At 40.3% G+C, this 22902-nt stretch overlaps 1 protein-coding gene and 1 long non-coding RNA gene across 3 annotated transcripts; one reads left to right on the top strand and one right to left on the bottom strand.

The window, feature by feature from the left end:
• The first annotated feature begins 10706 nt into the window (after positions 1-10706).
• On the top strand, positions 10707-22650 carry spata48 (spermatogenesis associated 48). 2 transcript variants are annotated; one of them, XM_042222818.1, is made up of 9 exons: positions 10707-11127; positions 13989-14086; positions 17404-17471; positions 17884-18022; positions 19003-19070; positions 19168-19209; positions 19497-19604; positions 20814-20894; positions 22501-22650. In XM_042222818.1, exons 1-9 carry the CDS (start codon positions 10707-10709, stop codon positions 22637-22639), a joined length of 1164 nt encoding a protein of 387 aa, XP_042078752.1. In that variant the 3' UTR covers positions 22640-22650. The 2 variants fall into 2 exon arrangements, with proteins under 2 accessions (XP_042078752.1, XP_042078753.1); XM_042222819.1 differs by lacking the exon at positions 10707-11127 and adding an exon at positions 12190-12691.
• Positions 11023-13776, bottom strand: LOC106633284. Its single transcript, XR_001336464.2, has 4 exons — positions 13690-13776; positions 12201-12286; positions 11815-11928; positions 11023-11120 (listed from the first exon to the last, which is right to left on the bottom strand). It is a non-coding gene; the product is annotated as an uncharacterized LOC106633284 (long non-coding RNA).
• Positions 22651-22902: the final 252 nt, after the last annotated feature.

Genomic DNA, 22902 nt, shown 5'->3' with positions numbered 1-22902 from the left:
GGTTCTTATGTAGCGCTTTTCTACTCAACCTGAGTACTCAAAGCGCTTTATACAACTCGCCTCATTCATCACACATTCACACATATTCACACAAGTACTTTTTTCTGTGCCTAAGTGCTTTCTCACTGTGCATTGGAGAACAACTGGCGGTTCAGCATCTTGCCCAAGGACTCTTTGACATGCAGACTGAAGCAGCCAGGGATTCAACCTTTCGATTAGTAGATGACCTGCTCTATATGCTAAACTACAGCCAGTGGTCAAGCAGTTGTGTTTTAGTTATAGTCCTATGTAAAAGGAAAGCTGCGGAGCATCTAAGCAATTTTGACTTAAATCACTTTCCCACAGCAACTGTGTTGCTATTTGTGGACGAATTTCTAAAATTCAAACCTGCTTTTTGGCTGGACTCTGAATCTAAGCACTCAACGTGAATTTCTGTGCATGCACTTAGCAACAGATTTGCAACAAACAGCAACAGATTTGCAATTTTTTGCCAGTTTGTCACAGTTAATCACCATATCATCACAAACAGATTGCATGTAATTGCCGATTTGACCCCATTCCATTGCATACTGAAAGACTTACTCTGTCTTATTGCCATTTTATCGCTGTCTTAGCACGACAAAGTCACTTTGAAGATGGCAACTGGCTGTGACTGATCCCACACGCAGTAGAAAACACATATTCTACTTCCTGTGATGCAAAAAAACCCCTTTAAATCTTTAAGAGAGCTTTAAAACACCAAAACCAAAAAAACCCTAAAATATCATCATGGATGAGAAACAAAAAACAGGAGGAGCTGCAAGTCCTCCCAGAATAGGGTTATCATCACTGTAGTTATTACAGTGTTTAAAAATGATCAGCATATGTATTCAAATGGGATCCAATCCAGTCATTAGTAAGTATGGGGTATTAGTCTTGTTTAACTTGTCTCTGCTGTCAAACTGTCTTATGTATTTTTCTGCCTCAGAATCATTTTAAAAGATTTATTTTGCATATAGAGAGTCAGTGTAGTCCTAACATTAACCTTATGGTTCAGAATAGGGGCAGGCTGATTAATATGAGGTGATACGTTGATATTCACAAGTTACTAACACTCAGGAAGATTATATAGATTTAAAAAAGGTGTAATAAGATATGTGACATGTGTATGGCTGCATCACATCAAACTTGCAGAAAGACATTAAAAGACCATTTTTAGACCTGAGTCCAGTGTAACAGTGCACTCAACTTCAAAGAACTTTAGAAGACACATAAGGTGCCTGCCTGGGCTCAGAGAAAGTAAAAATGAAAAAGGATGTTGCTACTCTCTGAAAAAAATATTTCATTGTATTTATTAAAGAGTCCTTTAGGACAACATTTTTATTTTATTGTACTGTTTTTTAAACATTTGCTAGGACTGATTATGAGTGTGTAATTTGTCTTTAAATGTCATCATATTAAGAACATTATTTATTTATCTTATACAAAATCAATCCCTGGTACATAAGAGGCAAAGCACTAAAACGTGGCCATTAAGTGGCATTGGATTGTTTATTGTTTATTATGCTATGTTTTTAAAGGTCATGAGCAAATAATATTATTAAGGGCGATCGTGGCTCAAGAGTTGGGAGTTCGCCTTGTAATCGGAAGGTTGCCGGTTCGAGCCCCGGCTTGGACAGTCTCGGTCGTTGTGTCCTTGGGCAAGACACTTCACCCGTTGCCTACTGGTGGTGGTCAGAGGGCCTGGTGGCGCCAGTGTCCGGCAGCCTTGCCTCTGTCAGTGCGCCCCAGGGTGGCTGTGGCCACTGGATACGTAAAGCGCTTTGGGGTCCTTAGGGACTAGAAAAGCGCTATATAAATACAGGCCATTTACCATTATTAATTTCAGCTTTTGAAGTAGATCTACATTCGTCAAACACTTGTGCATTTAAGGGTTTATGACACTCGCTATACAGCAGGGGTCTCAAACTCCAGTCATCGAGGGCCGGTGTCCTGCAACTTTTCCATGTTACAACACACCTGAATAAAAATTTCTGGGTCATTAGCAAGAGGATAGAACTTGACTGCATGCTGAAGTGGTGACTCCTAACCCCACTCAAGTAAATTTAAGTAAATGTAAGTGTTTGGAAAATGATCTACTAAATGTACACTTTTTGCACCATGTTCATTCACTCATGAGCTGCTGTAACAGGAATCAAATGGCTGAATTGCCACCTCAGCATGCAGTCAAGTTCTGGAGTCTTGCTAATGACCTACTAATTGTATTCAGGTGTGTTGCAGAAGGGACACATGGAGAAGTTACAGGACACTGGCCCTCAAGGACTGGAGTTTGAGACCCCTGCTATACAATATGTTGAGCCATTAAAAATTTTTTTTAACAGGGGCAACACATGTTACCGAACATCAGTATACCAAACATATGAAGTGTAAACATGGCAAAACTGCCAATTTACATTTACATTGCCATGGTGGGTTATGTAAAACTTATATAGAAATAAAAACATAAATGACATATTAGACAAGAAGGAGTTAAAGATGGTCACGGACCCGGTTTGCTGTTTAAGATATGCATCAAATGCCTTTAATAATGAAGATTACAGCTGTCCATTTTTTTGCCCACGACTAATGTGTATCCTCTATAGGTACTATTCTTAATTTAAAAACTGAAGATAAGGCTCCTCCTGTTGCTTTGTGTAGAATCATTACGTCACATAGCAGAGCAAAACACGACATAAACACAGGTAGTTTCATTAATATGTCAAAACAATATGAATTTTTTTTCACAGGCTGGCGCTTCTTCAAAGCTCAGTATAAAAGTGCAGTTTGATTGAAGCTTTAGATAAAACCTTTTCAGCGCCATATTCCATCTAAAGTTTTAAAAGCACCGGTTTACTGTCATGATTTCTCTTAGACGCACATAAGCCTAAGTCAATGGGCCTATCTGTCTGCAATCTTATCAAAGGCATTAAAAGCTTTGGGAGACAACGATTAGACAGATGTGAAAATGTTCCGTGAGAAAGAGGGGGAAGAAAAAAAGAAAAGAAAAAGGAAGTTACCTGCCTGCATTCATGAAACTCAAGTGTTGGGAACTTTGATATAAGTGAGAAAAGCAGCTCATGATATCTCAGTTGGCTTTGCTTTCCCTTAACGCCCCACTCATCTACTTTCACACTTATTAGAAGTGCGTAATTACGCTGGATCATGTTTTTTGTTGCACGTTTGTCTTGAAACGGGGAAAAGCTAGATGACAGCTGAAGGTTATGAATATTTAATATCACATTTGCGGCATTTATTTCAATTTCAGAGGGAGCAGCGAGCTTTTAACTGGAATCGCTTTAAATAAAAGAAAGCTTGTTATCTGTAAGTGCATTTAGGCTTTCTGCTTAATGCGGGACTGTTATCAACAGTGCGGTTCATTAGCAGATTTCTAAATCTTCTTTCAGAGGGCCACGGCCCTTTGATTTTCTGCTGTGAGAATACTGAGTAAATTCCAGCCTTCTGTGTCTCTGACGGTGAATTTATTCCTCTGTTCTGCACATTAATTTCACCGGACAGCTGCTAAATGCCAGTAAAATGCTCTGAGGATTCTATTTGCACCTTCTGAAAGGATTTCTAAGCACATCACCTCAGATCCATTAAATCCAGTTTTGAATCTCTTGACACTTATGCGAGCCGTCTTTGGAGCCACATGTAACATTCCCATGTGATTACAACGCTCCTTGATCAATCTGAGTGAATCACTTCATGATTGAGCGCCCGAGTCTCAAGAGTGGAGGGCCTCAAATTGTCCTTTATAGATCTGGTATTATATCTCCAGCTCCCTTCTGCCATTAGCTGGATATTCACATTTTCAATTTCAACTCACTGCCTTGTCTTGCCTCCAAATGAGGTCACCGTTGCAGCGTTGACTCGATTCCCATCCATACCCCTGTGCCACACAACTCAGCCGCTGACAAACACTGCACTTAAACGCTTTTTAAGAGCTGTTTTCTTTTTTTCTTGTGTGATTTTTCTAAGTCGCGTAGTGTATGGGAAGCAACCCATAGCTCGGTTTTGTTTAAGAGTCAAGAAGTAATCTAAGCCTAGGAGCAAGCAAATCTATTTTCTCTAAATGACATGGGTTGGACAGGAGACTGCAGGTTCAGTCTGGGCCTATCCATCACAGACTGTTATAGGCCAGGTAGGTGAGTGATAAGGCTTTAGAGTGTCTCGGAGCACAGTGTTTCAGCATTTTATCCACAACAGGCAGCCCACGCCAATGTGACCTGCTTGCTGAACAATTTCAAGGGGGTGGTGTGTGTGAGTGCGTGGGGGGTGATCCTCAGTACAGCAGAGCACTCCTGAGCCGTGCACATCTGCATAAGCTGCTGTTAGACTGGAGATGGCACAGTGAATTGTTAGGTTATCATAAAAGAAGCCACTTTTGTCTCAGCCCTGCGGAATACTAAGTGTTTGTATTTGCAACACAACATTCATCCTGGGGTGTTCTCATTTTTTTTCTCAGGCCCTGCTATGGTAATTCATCATCCAGGTCTTGATACATACTGGGAGAGTGGCCGGTGAAAGTATTTGCCACCAACTCACATGCTGCTTTTCACTCCCTTGGGATATTTTGATTATGAAAACTATAGGGATGTCAGACCGCAACAATGCATATTTTGTTTGCTGCCGCCCTAAAGAACACAAAAAGTCCTGCCGGGCAGTGAAGGCTGAGACTGTGGGTGACAATTTTGCGGCTCTTTTTCTTTCTTTTTATAATGTTTAAGGTTCAAAAGCAGGTAATTTCACCTTGGTCAGAAGGGATGGAAACTGTAGAGGTGGGCACTGTGCAGGTGGTTTAATAATGGAAACAGAGGTCTTGAGGGACAAGTCCATCTTACCGAGCAACAGAGGAAGTCCATTACCTTCCGTGTATCTTTGCCTAATGCAGTGTCTTATTTGTAATTGAAAATCACATGTGTTATTACGCAGAGATCAAAAGCAGAGATGCGGAGTGGTGTCTTCAGACACCTCGAGGCTGAGAAAAAAAATATCTCTAAAAGCAGAAATGATACGAAACAGCCCAGCATCCTTAACAGATGAGCTAAAGTACCTTTTCCTCAGTGTAACCTGTTATCTGTTCATTTCATTCTGAAGTCAATGTTAAGTAAAAGTGCATAAAGTGGATATTGTTACAATACCTTTACCATACGGTTCCTGTTTTTGTTTGTTTGGGAAGCTTTTAGCTAGTCATTTCACGTCTTTATTTTTCCTTTTTAACTATATTTTGATTTTAGTCTTAGCAATTGTGTCTTAAGTTGTTAACCTTCTGTATCTGGTAGGTCTGGAGACCTACAGTACGGTGCAAGTCTTGGGGAAATTTTATTTGTTTGTTTGTTAAGCCACTTAACCCTGACCTACGAATCCTTCAAGCTTAAAAGGCAACTCGCTTAAGTGATGAACCAGTGTCTACACATAATAAACAAAGTAAGGAACTGGTTCTAAATTATATTATTACAGCAAACCATAGTCTTCATTTTTCAGAATGACAATGATCCCAAACACCAGACCCAGTGTTTAAGTAATGCATTACTGTAATAACACAGTGATGTAATATGTTACTGTACTAAATTCAGTAATTACATTACAGTTACAAATATGTTGTTATTCCTGTTAGCATTTCCAACAATCACCTGATTTCAATTCATGCTCGGGAGGAGAAAAATGGTGGCTCATGCAGCCATTTAAGGAGTGAAGATATAGACATCAATTTATTTTTATTTCACAAAAGGACAGTATGGTAAAGCACAAACAGCATCCAGGACAGGGACAACCGCATTATACTGCTAACACAACACCAGCTCTTTGCAAGCTCTCACATCTGCATAGATAGTTTGCTAACATGAAACTAGCCAACAGCCCAAAGGGATTTTAAAGCTGAGTGCACGCTGACCCCCCAGCCCAAGAGCCAGACGCTGCTCATCAACAAGTAACAAAGCAGTGATGAGCACTCAGACTTGCAGCCTCCATTTCTACCTGTTCATGTTTCTAAAGTAGAAGGACTGTGGCGATTGCTTTAAAGTGTCTTTGGACTGGTTTTTATCTTTGCTTTGTCCCCATACCTAAAAACTAAAAGAATTACCATGTGTATAGAGATGTGTGTTAGTGTGCACTGTAGCCTCAGATTTATATTGTTAACTATTTGTGACAGTACCTTTGAAGTAATTTCATAGAGTAACAAGAAAATAATGTAACGCGTTGTGTAACTAATTACGTAATTAAGTAACATGCTGTGCTGATTTTTTTTAAAAGGTAAGGCAAGGAGCTTGGATAGCTACTCCTTAAGATTATTTAAAGACATGACAAGAAAGCTTGCCTAAGAGAGTTCAGGCTGCATTGAGGAATAAAGGTGGTCATCCTCGATATTGACTTTCAAGCTAATTAAATTAAAACTTTGTGTTTGCCTTCTATACTCAATTTCTATGTCTGTTTTCACGTTTCCCATTTTCCTAACAAAATATAAAGAAATGAGGGGTGGCTCAAGACTTTTGCACAATACTGTATAAATGTACTGAAACATTCCACCAATTTGTATGTTTATTCCTAAACACAAATATGTGAATATGCAGTTTAAAAACAATTTCAATTGATTAAAATCTGTCACAGATTTGTATGATTTACACGATTCATTATAATCCTTATTTATTGCAAAGTGGGCCTTTGTGCAGCTCCCAAGTCCATCCACTGTCTGAAAGATGCCATTTTAACTCCTCCCCCTCCGTGTAAGCCATATGATTCGTTGCCCCTCAAAAAGGCAGGTGGGTGAAGCATCACTCAGAAACAAACTATCTGAACCCTGAGCTTTTTGAAGCCACTGTTTGAAGCCACATTGTAATCTAAACATCCACATTGTAACAGTAGCACATGGCCTGTTTGTCCCTCAGTCAGCCCTCAGCATATATACAGCGCTGCCTTTCCTTTGTCCTTTGCCAAGACATCAGTTGTCCTTCCCTGTTTGCTCTTTTGTTTTCCCCGTATGGCTCTCTGCTCCCCTTGTGTATTTTGGATCTCAGCTTTTGTTCCCTTTTTCATTTGCTATTTGGACTTTGTTCATTTGGACTTCATGTATCAGCCAAATTAAAGGTTTGACTTTGTTATTTCTGTCTGCTTTGGTGTCAGCATTTGCATCCTCGTGTCTAACGCCTCTCCAGACAGAAATGTGAAAAAAGGAAAGATCTGTAGTCCTAATATAATTTATTTAGTTTGTATCAGTAGCAGTGATGTATCAGTACCGCCATCTTTGTTAGCATAATGTTTGACTATTTAGATCTACTGCGTGGGTATTTGTTTTCTTGTACGTTAAATAATTTTAAATAGTTCATTTAAAATAATTGCAAACATGCCAAGCCGGAATCATTTGCCTAATTATTTACTTGTTGATTATTCCTTGTGTTTGTTTGCGTTTATCTTTGAATACTTAATAGACCTCCATTTTTGGAAGCTTATGGTTGCGCTTCCTGATAAACTAATTCATTACTGTAATGATGTGCCTGAGTCACCCATTCAAGTGACAGAATTGGCCACCAGTTTTTTCCCCCCATGCAGCTAAAGCCTTCTCTCAAAGGAGGGCAGACGCCACCGTTATCCCAACTTAGTCATAATATACAGCTGCTTGTATGTCTGCTGCAGTCACCATATTCATCACTGAAAGTGACATTGCGTTATGCTGACTCTCTCCTGGGGAATGTTAACATTAAACCATCATGCTCATGCGTCTCCATGATAGCTCGGAGAGGGCTTTGCGGGGGGAAGAGGGTGTGTGAAAACTTCCATATTAAAAGCATTATAAGGAGCAGATTTTTCACTCCCACCTCCCTCATGAAAAATGTACAGCGGCATATTCATTACTTCATTGAGCTAACTGAGTGTGACAAGCGGAGAGCTGCAGCAACCGAGGGCCGGGAAGCCGCGCTACAATAAAGCCTTCGGCCACTCTCTGAGGACATGGCTACCCCTGCTGCTCGTGGGAGCTACATCTATGCGCTCTGTTTGGATTTTTCCAAATGGTTGAGGGTGCCACACACAGCATGACACAGACTACACTGCAGCCAATTTGCCCTCTAATCTAATGCATTCATGGTCAACGGGCAGTAATCAATTCAGTGCCTTTACAGTGTGATGAATTTGACCTACGAGTTATGACTTAGGGCCCTTGTGCTATAAATATGGTCATGCATTTTCAGCAGTTTACAAGACATACGGACAAAATCCCAGCCGCGGATGCTTTATGCAACAAACGTCGATGGGGCTCTGTTGTATGAACTCTATTGCATATCATGCATACAGAGATGGCTGGATAGAGGAATTGCTTTTATGAGCTGTGGCCCCAAAGGTATTGCTGCCTAATATATCAAACCTTTATGCGGGACTGATACGAACACATGCAGACATTAATATCTGTCTTTCATCTCTTTGCGTTTATCTGTTTAATTTTCTTGCAGCTCCTTCTTCCAGTGATAAACGATGCTGTCTATCCCCATTCTAAAGCATCCTCTCCGCCCCGTGATGATACGCTCCCCACGTGCCAGGTGGCCGCCTCACCTCCTAGCCCTGCCTGTACGATTCTGAGGTGTCATACCGACTCACCCTCAACCCTCTAATTAACAAAAATACTGGCTCTGCTGCCCCGGAGCAGCATCGGCCTATATTGTCTTCAGAAAGCCGGCGCTACATTTGGGAGTTTGCTTTGATGACCCTCTGCAGCGACAGCATCATCGGAGACAACAGCGGCTCTTAATCCAGAGCAACAGTTATTTCTCAGATGAATGCAGACCGTGCAAATTAGTGGCTGCCGCACTATAGCATTGGACCTGGCACCACAGGCGAGATGTGAGATTTAAATTATTTCTGAGACTGTGGAGGAGTCTAGAGAATAGCAGACAAGCTGACTAATAACACAGGATTCAGTAACAAGGGCTGCTCCAATGGTAATGACTGCTTGCTCCAGAAATATCTGATTCCCTGCAAAAAAGGAAAAAAAATAACACAGTCATCTCAAGCCTAGTCTGGTATTTAAAATCCTGCAGCAACAAAAAAAAAACCTCTGAAATAATTGGTAGACAAAAGCATTGGAAGGAATACAGTGTGATGCAGTTATAACCTCTCATAAGGGAAGGATTAATGGAATCCAACTCCAGTAAGTCATGTGGACCTCTAGACCCACATATAACCGAATTCCTACAAAATACTTGAAAATCTGCACACTTTAAGCCACAAGACTGTTGTGACAATGGTGTGATATACCAGAAAAAAAGTAATTTCAAAAAAAAAAAAAGCCATAGAAGATTTCACAAGTGTCATTCCTGCTCTCCTTTTGTGGAGGAGCACTGTGTGGGAGTTGGGCATATTCACCAGTCGGTTATCAGAATAACTCTAATTAGGCTATTTTTAACACATCCTTTTCAACAGCTCTTGGGTGTTTACATTTCCTAATGACAGCCCGAGTAAAAATCATCTATCAGCAAGCATCACCATCATCACCACCACTGACACATTAGCATCAGTTCTTTCCCAAGAAAAAAAATGCCACTTAGCCAGGGTGCCTTCAGTATTCATTATAAAGCACGCACGCCCCATCGTGCCTGTAAATTTGTGGGGCATTTATTTACATTTGTACGTTAAATTTCAGACAACTCGAGGAGGCTAATTAATAGGCAGCGAGGCACATAGTATTCCTGTGCTTTTTGGCTTCAGTGAATATGAGACAGCTCTTTCAAAGCCTGCACATTCACCAGATTACAGCCTTTGTAAAAAACACTTTTTGCTTTGGCTGTGTGATTTACATAATTTTCATTTAGTTTACTGCCGGCTTTAAAAAAAAAATTAAAAATAAAAACAAAACAGAGCCTACATTTGAAGTCTCTCTGTGCTAAAAGCACTTCAGGCTTGGAAAACAACTTGTTTAGCCTTCATGAGCAAAAATAAATAAATAAATAATTTAATTTAATAATATGTCTTCAGGGACTTCGGTCAAAGTCGGTGTTGGACTTGTGGTCACCTTGGTAGTTCTGAATTCATAGTGCATCATCATGACAGTACAGCTGAGACTTTTATTTTTTGCTGTGATATTTGTGGACTGTCATTGAATTCAAAAGGGACTGGGTTGCTCTGCTTCATCTTACGTCTAGGCCCTACTGCTCCATCTTGTGGTTTCTTGAGGGAAAAGCGGGCAACTTTTCAAAAGGAGGGGGTTTAAACGGCTCCTTACCAATCACGGGAAGTAATGTGGCGTTCTCCGAGGAGGAGACACACAGTTCACTAACCCTGAGGCTGGGCCAAGTCTTCCCTTTATCATTTTCCACTAAAACAACATTTGTGTAGAGTATTTTTCCAGGGCATGGCTGACCAAATGTTTTTATGTGGTCAGAGTGATAAATTAGTAGGTGTAGCTTGCCAAAATATAGAAGCTCAGAGGGAACATTATTAGTTATGAAAGCTCCCCTGAAGTGAATCAGCGTGGTGTGGCATCCAGAATGGATACGATGGGATGTTTTTAGACCTTTGCTTTATTATATTATTACAAATACAGAATAATGTGCTCAGGTATGTGGAGCTGCACCTCCACGCTCAGCACACAGGTCTACATGTCAGTAATTTGATCCGAGCAGGAAACGAACCCAGTCTCTGGGCAACGAGCGCTCACTGCACAAACTCACAGGAGCCTTCAAGGAATTTCCTCCCAGGCAGTAATGACTGCAGTTTTGGATCCCTTCGAGCCTTTTTCCTCAGAGCTTCACGTCATCAGGCGGCTGAACTCCAGTTTGCACCGAGATGGTAGGAGAGATAGACCGAAAACTGGACACGTAGGCTCCCTTAGACTTCAGCCCCCCGCTGAGCGTGTCACCCTGGCTCCTTTGCGAGATGATGTCCCCCTGTTGGACCCCTGCTGTGGTCAGCTGAGTGCTGGAGCTGAGGTAGTCCTGGGCCTCAAAGGTCGAAAGAAATTCATAGATTTTGATCATGTCCCCTCTGCTCTGTGGGTCCCTCCCGGTTTCAGAGAGAGGCCTCAAACAACCCCAAATTTCTCAGCGGTATGTGTAGACCTGAGCGAGGACGAGGCCTGGAACTCCAGGAGGATCCCCCATGCGGCTCTGAGAGCAAGACTGAGTGGTAAAAAACAAACAAACAGAAGCATATTTTAAATACTGTGCAAGTCAGAGCCTTGAAATTGGATAGTTAATCTATTGTTGAGTGATAAAGGCTTGATTGCTAACAGGGCAACTACCCCTAGAGGGAAAAAAACAAGCTGAAATTTTGTCAAATATGAAGACCTTTTGCTTTTCTTTATCTCATATGGGAGTAAATGCTCCTTTAAATTTGTGCTTCGATGTTTGGAATTACATAACGTTTGACTATATTATATATAGATATTATCTCAGTTGTTTTTTCACGATGCACCAAATGAATAACCAACAATTGAAAAAATTATGTGTCAGTTTAATATATCGCTTGCCCCCCCAAAGGAAAATCTGCTGAGCTGTTGCATTGTGAATACAAATTAAAAAACTGTTTAAAGAGTAAATTATCCCTTGGCTGAAAAGCTGCAGTATCACCACGCTCTCTGGTCGAGTTTCAAGGTTGTTTCATCAATCTTCTTGTTTTCGTTGTAATGATTATGGATGATGGCTGCGGCAGGGTGACAGATCGAAACACTAGATATTTTATTCTCATAAAAACAATTCTAAAAATAAGTTAAATAATGAATAAATGTATAAAATATTAGGCTCTACAGAAACAGTAAGCAAACAAACAAAACATAAAGCACCCACAATGATTCAAATTATTCGCTGTAGCTACCTGCTGTTGGGTGCTGCAGTGCCCCCTTCTGGTCACTTCATATTAGTGGTCTTCATGCAGGCACAGCGTGAAGTTCAGCGTGGAAGCCAATTTTACTCGAAAAATGTTAGATACCTGTTCAACGGCTCATTAATGTAAGTCTCTAATCAGCCAGTCAACACATTGATTATTGTGTAATTACATCTAAAAAACATAGAAGCGCATTTGTGTAGCTTTAAATTGAAACTGAGCATAGGAGAGAAAGGTGACTTATTGATGTCTGACAGGCTGGTATGAGTATTTCAGAAAGAAAATTGCAAGTTTTACAGCGAAACTGAAAAAAATAAATATATTGGAGTATTCTTAACAAAAATTCGTTGTTTAAGTTACAGTGTGTAAAATCTTACCACTAGATGGCAGTAGATTGCAGTCAACGGAATTTTGTTTTCTTTCTCCTCCCAATTCAAGCGCATAATCCAAACTATGGTGGCCACTGCAGAACAAATAAGTTTTATTTCTTTAAACTATGTCTTTTTTTAATTATACCTTTCACAGTTTAGTCAGCCAAGAGTAATCAACAACATTATACTGCATCCTGTTACAACCATAGCCAGCTGGTGTGCGTGACTGTTTGTGTAAAAGATATTTTTGGACACACTATATTATGGCACATTAAAACAATATAAACACTTAGCAATAAATTACTCATTTAAAAAAGGGCTATGCATGAATAAAATATTCAGTTTTACGTTTTTACCCCTGAGTTAACTACTGTTCATTTGTTGTGAGTGTTTGCTGTTAGTCCACTGTTTTCCTCAGCTGTCAGAGAAGTGTCTAATTTTATTTACTCTGGAGGAGGCTTTAACACTCTCTGAATGGGTCCAATGCCAACTGATGAGTGAGTGAAGCTTCTGTACAGTGATAGTGATACTGAGGTGAATTGTTGAGGATATCTTGACCTTTTCTGTCGATAAGAGCTGCTGTGTTTGCTGCCTTTGGTGAAATTTAACGTCAAAGTTGATCTAACTGTTGTCAGACTTGGACACTTAGTGAATAAGAACTCGGGGTAAATGCCATGAAAGCATGGATCCCTACATTTTGTATCAACAGCTCAGGCTGCTGGTGTTTCTTGGCAGACTTAGTGCCCCTTACATGAGGATTGTTGCTGATCATGCTCATCTCTTTACAACTAATACGACTCGTCTTATGATGGCTGCTCTAGCAGGATAATGTGCCTTGTCCCACAGCTCAGATAATCTTGAACTGGTTCTTTGAACATGACATTGAGTTTACTGTAGACAAATGGTCTCAATAGTCACCAGATCTCAGGCGAATAGAGCACTTTTGGAGAGATTCACATCAGTGATGTGCAGCTAACAAATCTGCAGCAACTGTCAACATGGCCATCAATAATGTTCCCAGCACCTTGCTCAATCTGTGCCGGAACAATTTAGGCAGCTCTAAAGGCAGAAGTATCTATTGTTACCCTAAAAATTATTAGCTAGTAAGCTTTTTGTTTTATAAAATATTAAACATTACATTACTTTAAGCTAAATATTGCTGCTTTTTTTTTTAGCTAGCATTGGCTAGCTCTAAACAAATATTGCTTGGCTCATCATTTTCTTAGCGCAGTACTTTCCACTGTAAGTTAAATTTGTTTTATTCACTCTCTCTCTCTTTGACATTTAAGCTCCCATTACATTTTTACAGTAAATATGCAAATATTAATGAAAGCCTTTTGTTTACTAACGGACTTAAAACTGCTAGCAGTGCTAACTGCCAGAGCTAGCTTTTGAAACAACAGCTCAGCTCATTTCATGTCATAATATGGTTTTATAACATATATAAAAGTTATTCTGCAATTAAATTATTACAACAACCCAAAGCATAAAATACCTGGAGCAGCTACTAAAGAGCATTGGTAATAGCTAGTTGGTATGTACATCTCCAGGCTAAATACTGTATAATTAAGCTTAAGCTGGCATTTGTAGTCTGTTGTGTGGTCTGTGCCTGATGGGTAATTAGAGGCACAACATCCATACACATCCAGACTGGGAGCTGGTCAGCAGGGACCATGGCTGTTTGTTGCTCCGGGGCCTTCTTGCAGGGTAAATTGATCTTGAGGGCAGATACTGCTGTGCATAGTTATAGTTCACAATTTGTCAGAGAATGTATTGTTGTTGTGTCATCCTAAGGTTCAAGTGATCTTGTTAAAATTCAACCTCAGTCACCGAGGACACCAGCAACAGTGATGATCAGTAACAATCTGCCTGATACACATCCTGGAAATCAGGTGAGTGATGACTGACTGAACTGGTTTCTGTACTGAAGTGCAACTGTGTGACATCTTCAATTTGCTTGTTTTTGCCCAAATGAGAAATGAAAGACTTCACACATTAACAATTCATCAGTTTTCTCTCTTCAGTTTTTCCTCTGAGCACATTAAAGTTTTGTTGATTTATATACTAAATCTTACTACAGTGCAGACGCTGGAAACATTTTGGTTGAACTAATGCTGTTGGCTTGCTTACTATCATTACACTTCATCACAACTGCTGCATTAATCACTTTCCTATCATAACACAAGCACATATTAAGTATTAAATCAGAAATGCGTACCTCACTTACAGTCTCATCACACCTCACATAATACTGCTTATTATATGGGCAGGTTTTCACTTTGAGGACATAACCTTGCTTTATTATTTTGTTTCTGAAACTGCTAATTGAAACGTCCATAATTACCTTGACACACATTATAGTTGTTTAAGAGAGGTCTCGCAGTGCTCAGTTATTGCAGATAGGTATTTTGTTCAGTGAATAGAGACTTGATTAAAGCCTGTATTTAAGTAGTGTGAAGTTCAGGATTACAGTGGTGATAATACATTTTTAGTATGGAAGTTAACACATGCGCAGTGAAATCAATGGACCTTCTCAACTCTTTTCTGGCAGTGCAGTGATTGATGGCCAGAATATAAAAAGCTCCAGGGTGACAGATTCATGATGATAGTGTTTTATCAATGTTTTATTGAGTCATCTTCTCTTTTATGTATCTGCTAGCAGCAACGCTCAAGGTCACACATATTCACATATTAGTTTTCAATACGATCCCTGATATCTACAACAAAATAATTGGAACAGCGCAGAAAATACTGCAGGATGAGTAAAAAAATAATTATATCAGACAGCAGATTCCATACAGCTGATGTTATCTGCTTAGATCGGCAAACAACTGATATTGGCTTATTAGTTATTTGGTGATCTAAGTCAGTTTACAGCAGACGATGATAGAAACACCCTGATGTCCACAAGAGGGCACGCTGCAACTTCTCTATTGGGAACACAGGCTTTTGCAACACTGCAGACATCCCAACCAGCTGATCAGCAGTCAGCCAGAGCTGAATCCACCACGATAAGCCTTTTAGTCTTCTTTCCTCTCCTGTACTGCATTGTGCTAGTTTTTTTCCTTTTGCAAATATAGTAATGTAACATCCTCCACATACTTCTACTAGCTAAAATGATATATATATAAAAAAAAAAAAAAACACCCAGCACGCCCCTGCGGGCGGTTTATCCTTCAAGCTCGGGTCCTCTACCAGAGGCCTGGGAGCTTGAGGGTCCTGCGCAGTATCTTAGCTGTTCCCAGGACTGCGCTCTTCTGGACAGAGATCTCCGATGTTATTCCCGGGATCTGCTGGAGCCACTCGCCTAGCTTGGGAGTCACCGCACCTAGTGCTCCGATTACCACGGGGACCACCGTTACCTTCACCCTCCACATCCTCTCGAGCTCTTCTCTGAGCCCTTGGTATTTCTCCAGCTTCTCGTGTTCCTTCTTCCTGATATTGCTGTCATTCGGAACCGCTACATCGATCACTACGGCCGTCTTCTTCTGTTTGTCTACCACCACTATGTCCGGTTGGTTAGCCACCACCATTTGTCTGTAACCAATATATATATATATATATATATATATATATTATAATATATATATATATATATATATATATAATATATATATATATATATATTATATATATATAATATATATATATATATGCTATAATTAGTTCAAACAGTCCTTTATACTGGAAGCTGGGACTCACGAGAAAGTTCAAGATACAATATTATCAAAAGACTTCCCTCATTATACGATGTTATTGCATTTTTATTAATTTTTTACATTTTGCTATATGCTGAGTAGTACAACAGGTGTTGCAAGTTAGGTCCTCAGAGTTAAACTTTGTCAGCATCTGTTTTATCCAATAAGATAAACTTATCTCACTTCTGCCATATCACACTTTCCATAAATGTTGACATAAGATGAGCCAGTCCGTTATCAGTCTGTGATAGAGTGGGGTGACATTGGCAGTTACATGCAGTCTGTTTCTGATAACACAGAAATTAAGTGTAATAAACTTTTGACATAACATAGCTTATAGTGTCTGCATAGAAATAAATACACAATGAACAGAAATTTATATTTAACTGTTATATTTGCAACCTTCCTGTTCAAGAGGAAGATAACCAGAATACAACCAGCCGGCAGCCAGTTGAGTCGAGTCCCCTGGAGTTGTGCTCGTGCAGACTGATAACAGAGGTTGCCTTCTGTCTGGTGATCTTCGCAATCGCCTTGCAATCAAAAGTTGTCATGAGTGTGCAACGGCCTCAAGCTCTGAGCAATCATTTGGTCACCGCAAGTTGCATGTAAAACAATTTAATGTGGTCACCAGGCAGCCACCATTCTTTGTAGAAAGAAGGATGTTGTCCTATTTCTACAAATGTGACCGAAATTAGTTGGCTCTGAATTAGGTGGTAGCTAGAATGTTTTTTTGGTGGAGTCTACGTTATACTCTTATTTCATCTCCCTCTTTAACTAAAGGAGGAAAAGCCAGTTTACTTTTGCTTTGCATTTGCTATTCCTCTGGTTTTGCTGTGTTTTCAGCATTGTGTCAACACGCCTTGTTCTTTTATGCACAAAGCTGCAAAACCAATAGAATCTGAATGCTGCCCGCTGATGTGTAAAAACGTCAAATACTGCGATTGACTCGCTCGGATGCACTTTGGAGTGAATATAGGAATTTGTGTGTCTTTGTTTTGCATTAGTCATTAAGAGAACATCCTGATATTTTGTGCTTTTAGGCACACTCAGCTTTAGGGGTGGTAATTACAGCCTGTTTGTTGGTCACGACTGAAAGATCTCGAGCACTACTGGATGGATTTCCATAAATTTTGATTCAGACGTCATTGACCCCCGTAGGATGAGCCTCATTATCCATTTATGTTTACTTGATGAATCTGAGCTCAGATGAATTTTCACAGATTGTGTCAGATTTTCTGCATTTATCAGGGGTAATTTGAAAGATCATTTGGCTGGTGCCATCGCTAATTAATGGGCTAATGCCAGGTGAGAATTTAAGTGAGAAATTATGGTTGTTAATAGCGTTTTTTAAAATAATGGTTTTCAATACTGTTGAGTATAATTATATTAATAATAACAGGTAAAAAAATAAAACCTACACTCATCATTAGATGTGTTAAAAATACATACGTGAGCCTCATGATTTCCAGTTGAACACGACACTGATAAGTCTTCTGATATTGCTTTTTAAGGATCCAGGAGTCGGGCCAGATATCTCACCGGCAGTTCGACACTTCAGATACACTTCTGCAACACAGAGGTCAGAACACAGGCACCTTTAATTGGCTCCTTTCAATAACAATAACATTGAACAAAGCTTACCTCCTGATTACTGATATGCGAAGTCCACACACGATGTGGTTGCTTTGAGGGTTATCGGGAGGGAATAGGTTTGATTTTGTGCTCCGTTGATGTCATCAGGGAACAATGCGTCCTCTTGTTGTGTTAATTACTCTTTAATGAAATCATGCAGATGAACTGTAGCCTTGCTTAAAGCCTCGGGGAAGAATCGGCTCCCCAGTTAATAAGCTGTCTAATATATTTTCTGCAACGAAGGAGGCTGGTTAAGAATTCAAATGAAAGCAAATAACTTTCGGGAATCAAGTTAATCAATTGCACTCAAGGCACTCGGTCCACGTGTCTAATGGCCAGAAGTCCTAATTTCTCTGCAGGAGTTATGAGGACGCTGGATGGATTGCAAAGGTACCGCGGCACTTGAAGGCACCAGAAGCAACCCTGGAGAAACTGGCAGACCCAGTGAGTGAGCGTGCCTCACTGAGGCGCTACAACAGCCGACCTCAGCTGTGGCAGGTGAGCCATGGAGAGTGTTTGCATGTTGGCAAACACTGCCGAGGCATGAGCTCTGTTTTCTTGGCCCCAGCAGAGGGCTTCTGGGGGTTTAGATCATTCACACAACTGAGGGAAATTGGATTTTTGGATGGTTATTGTTTCTCAAAGGCAATTTTCATAATAACCCATGCATAGGTGTGCTAATATTTTGTATTTGGTTTTAATAAAAGTGATAAATGTGATTGCAGTTCATTACCTGTCAGTCTTGACCTTTTGGCATACAGTGTGTGCAGCAGGGAGACTGAAAGAAGCAGATATGCAGCTTAATATTTCTTTATTTCTGGAGTTCTCTCCTTTACGTGAAAAGGCCAAAATAAATCTGGTTCTCCTGTCTGGCATTGATGCCATGGATGCTGCTACATCCAGCAGCTACTTGAACTAACAAATTAATTTTATAGCATGCCCCAAATTTCTGACATTTCAGGTTTTTTTACATCCTATTAAACATGACATCCAAAGGAACAGAAAAACTCCCTCGCTGTGTCTCACTTTCTCTGCAGTGTTTTGACTGTGTATATATATGTGTGTGTGTGCATTTTCCCCACCGCATTGATCCAGTTTGTGTAGCACCCCGCCAGCAAACATGACTGAACACACCCTGGTGAGCCACACTGTAGCACTGGGGTAACATGTTCCTTCATTACAGTGAACACATGCACTCCAGTTTATTTTTGAGCCAGTCTCACATTGGACTGCTGTTTCACAGTAGCTGAAAACCCCATCGTTAGTCTTTTTGTGGGATCAGTTAGAATAAGAAAAATACTCGCAGGCCTATCCTTGCTTCACATGAGTGCGGTAAAGATTTTAGTGTTTGATGCTTTAGTTTAGGGGTTAAAACATAAACACTGCTGCACATGTGTTGTACCTATAGTGTTAAAATAAAGGTGATCTGTAGATCGGTAAATTGTGATGAAGCAGCGATTGTTTCCGTTCTTTCTAAGTCTGTAGGAGCTGAGTGGAACAGGCGACAGCTTCGACTGAGGAATGATGCCAAAAAACCAATATCTTTGTAAGATTTCGTTCATCAGTGGGAGCTCATTTTCTCTTTTAGTCCCTTTTATGATGCAAATTTGTCACACACCTTCCTGTTTTTTTGGTTTGTTCAGCTGCAGTACATATCCAAGATCAGGTCAGATCCCTCTGTACACGTGAGTATTTTATGTTTGAGCTGCCACCACACAGAGTACTGTACAAAATCTTGGGGACCTTTAGCTCTTTAATACCTGCCACATTTATTCTGCTGCATGATGTCTTTAACCTGCTGCTACCATGAAACACTGAGCAACTTAAAACAGAAAATGTTTTCGGTGATCATGTTTTGATTCTGCTATTTTCTTAGCAGCGCAGTATTTTGTTTGAATCCAGCTACTCTGCATATTTTCTCTGAGCACTGACCTTCGCGTTCATTACTGAGTGGGCTCTCGTGTATGTGCAGTGGCACCGTCGGCTCTGAGAACATGGATAACATTGACAACATAGATGAAGACTTCCACCCACTGACAGTAAAGAGGAGCGTCGTTCCTCCATGCATGCCGACAGCACGGTGAGACTCACTGTCATTGTATACATAAAAAGCGCGGCATGTGGAAAAAAGCAGAGTTTTTTTTTAATGGAAATTATTCTTAAAACAAAGTGGACTTAGACTGTGAAGCCTGTTAGTGTGTTTCTTATTTATCGATGGACCAGTATGACACTTTTAGAATAATTATGAACTTCATCTAAACAAGTCTGAAGCTTCAACAAATAACCACTAGAGCATTTTAATTGGTTTATTTCAAACATAGTTAGTCAATTTGCACAAGTGTATTCCTATTGGCCAGGCTGAAAAAAACATCCACCTTGTTGACAGGTGTTTGCTTTGTTCTCTGCTTTCCTGTGAGCGAGTCATCTGCTGCACTCTGCCCGCCTTTAGCCATCATCTGTTAAAATGTCCGCACAGACAGGGAGGAGAGCAAGTCCTAACTTGTTATTCAAGATTGATTTTTTTTTCCAAGTCTAAGTGTGGCTCCTCTGTGGAATCGTTGCTGCACCATCAGTTGGAAAGCCAACAAGCAGGGAGCGTCAGATTTTTTGCAGGCTGCAGTTCAACAAGTGGAAATAAGACATTCCAGATCTCACCAGATTTCACCTTGTAGGGAATTCTAATCTAAATGATCAGTCATGTCCATGGTGCTGACATTTAGAAGTGTGTACGGTTTTATTTTTTTTATCTGCTGCTCTGAATGCTTTTATTTTGCTCTTTTTTTAGCTTCCTGTATTGTTTCCAGGCTGAAAAAGCCTGTTGGGGCTTTGTAGAGTGCTGAAAAGTGATGCAAGGATCAAGGTAGCTTGGAAACAGGACCGAGATACTGTCATGCTGTCAGTCTGTTTTCTGATTTTGTTGTTGAAATCTCAACTTTAAGCACTAAAGATCAGTATGGCGAGGTGGCAGGTGATGGTCGTCCTCATTCAGGATAAAACAAAAATGAACCAGAAGCAAAAATATGCAGACCTGATGGGTTGAATGCCTTCTATCCCTCTCAGAAAACTGCACCCAGTACACACACACACACACACACACACACACACACACACACACACACACACACACACACACACACTTACATTCATTGTGGTTTTTCTAGAACTGTTTGTTAAGCACAAAGTATTTTTCACAATTTTTTACATGTCAGGTGTAAAAAATTGTGTTTTTTTGTCTCACTGTGTCTCATCTACAAGTTACAGTGTCTGTAACATCTTTTCCTTGTGCCAGCCGAACCACCATCCCTGGCTACACAGGCATGGCTGCCTATGCTGACTCTGCTGCTCCTGCAACTTCTGCAAGCTCATCTGGGTGAGTCTGAATGAAACTCTGATAACAGACTTCCGTTGTTATTGCTAACTGATTATGTCCTATAAAATATGACATTTAAAAAGTATATAATATATCGTCTGTATTGTTTATCTTGTCATCTTGTGAAATAAGTAAGTCATAAATTTGTGGGTTGATTGAGTTTATCATTTTACTATTTTGCACACCTTGATATTTCTTTCTCCCAGCATTTTATCCAGTTAGACAAAAAAAGCAAACATCACAATTCTCCACTAGAGGGCGGTCTAATGCAATCCATAGACATGAGGTTGCACTCTTAACTTCACCATACAGGTGCCCATTATTTACTGGTGTCTATGAAAATGTGACTACAACTCGCCACAGTGGCAGAAATACACACAAATGACAATACTTTCAGCTTACCTTATATATCAAAGTGTAGCCAGAGACTGGCACTGGGCGCACACTAACTCCTGAGGTTAAGTTTGTATCACCCCTAAGAGTCAAACTGGGGACTTTTTAGATGTGGGGTGCACGTGTTAACCACTACACCACAGAGCCAAGCAAAATGCAAAAAATATGCATAAACATGCGTGCAGTCTGGAGAAAACTAAACCAAAGAGCATGAAATTAGTAAAACTAAAAGAGCGGACACTGTTTTAGGGAAATGGGCAGACAAGATAAAAACAGTGTCAACAAAACAGCTAAGAGAAATAATATAAATCCTGAATAATCACTGTTTTCTCATGCTCCTACTTTTTAATTTGATTTGTTGTTGAACTTTATCTTTTTTTGGGTGCTGTACATATTTGAGTGGCATTGCTTAAAAGCTTAGTATACCTTATTTTTTGCATGAGTGGGCAGGTGAGGTGCAGGTTAATGGTCAGCTGGAAAAGGCTTCAGTAATTGGAAATGTTAAAAAACAGATTAAAAACAACGGCCGTCATTCCTAAAGACAGACAGGTAGGAATTTGAGAGATGTTATATGTGTTGTAGGGGAGGATTTCACCGATGATTTTCTAAAATTGAGCAAATTTCATCAAAAGAAACTGAAAAGGTTTATTTAAAAAGGAAATCTTAAGGTGTTTAATTCCCAGTGCAACACTGAAAATATGTGCGTTGACACGAGTGAGCCCCTTAACTGTGCAGAGCAAACATGGCTCCACTCTGGGAGTGTTGGCTGTCTGTTAAGGATGTGCAAACCTGTTTCCTAGTTGGGCCCCAGTTTAGCGAACTTTACCGGCTTTTGGAGCAGGCATCTCCAGATGGCTGAATCCAGAGCAGCTCGTGGTAATGGTGGTTTTTCACAACCCAGATCCATTTTCCTGGTGCCTGACACCCCCCTGCGATCTGTTTCCTCTGCTGATTAGGCTTGGCCTCCCATTTTTTTTCCCCAAAACAGAAAAAAAAGACAAGCTTGGATTGATTAACTGTCTGCTACAACGGTCAGACATCCCCGGGATTTTCGCTTACTAACGCTCACTCATAACAGAAGTGCCTGAGGGTTTTTTTTTTTCTGTCAGTCTGTGTTTCACTACAAAGATTAGCTTTAGGTTCTTAGATTTTTGCGTCATCTAAAACAACGTGTAATTCAGTGACTCACAGATATCATTACATCTTTTCACAGAGCATTCGAAGAATTTGGAACTTCTGTTTTCAGGCACACAGCGCCCCTGTCCAGAACGGTGACCGCCGTGGCTCCCTGCAACCCCTTCATGAGACCCTTGCTTCCTGTCTGGTGCACGAGCGCCACAGCAAGACTTTAGACAAACGAGATGAGACCCGTGCTTCCAGACAGGAAGCACGGGTCTCATCTCCTTTTTAGACAAACGAGATGAGAGAGGGCTCGAAGGTGTCAGCTTCCTATTCACGCCATCCAATCTGTTTATATGAATACATCTACGATGATGTGATGTCAGTGAGTTATTCAGAGTGAGTTAAAGAATAATGAGATGCCCCATTATCATAATTTCCCTGATTTAGATGAGTGGTTTTCTAACTCTGGGTAGTGAGTGCGTTGCATTGTCCT

Source organism: Haplochromis burtoni, unplaced genomic scaffold, assembly GCF_018398535.1.
Source record: "Haplochromis burtoni strain Fernald_Lab_line unplaced genomic scaffold, NCSU_Asbu1 Contig_96, whole genome shotgun sequence".
Taxonomy (NCBI): domain Eukaryota; kingdom Metazoa; phylum Chordata; class Actinopteri; order Cichliformes; family Cichlidae; genus Haplochromis; species Haplochromis burtoni.
Note: the sequence above shows the minus strand (reverse complement) of the source record. Positions and strands in the feature narration are given on the sequence as shown.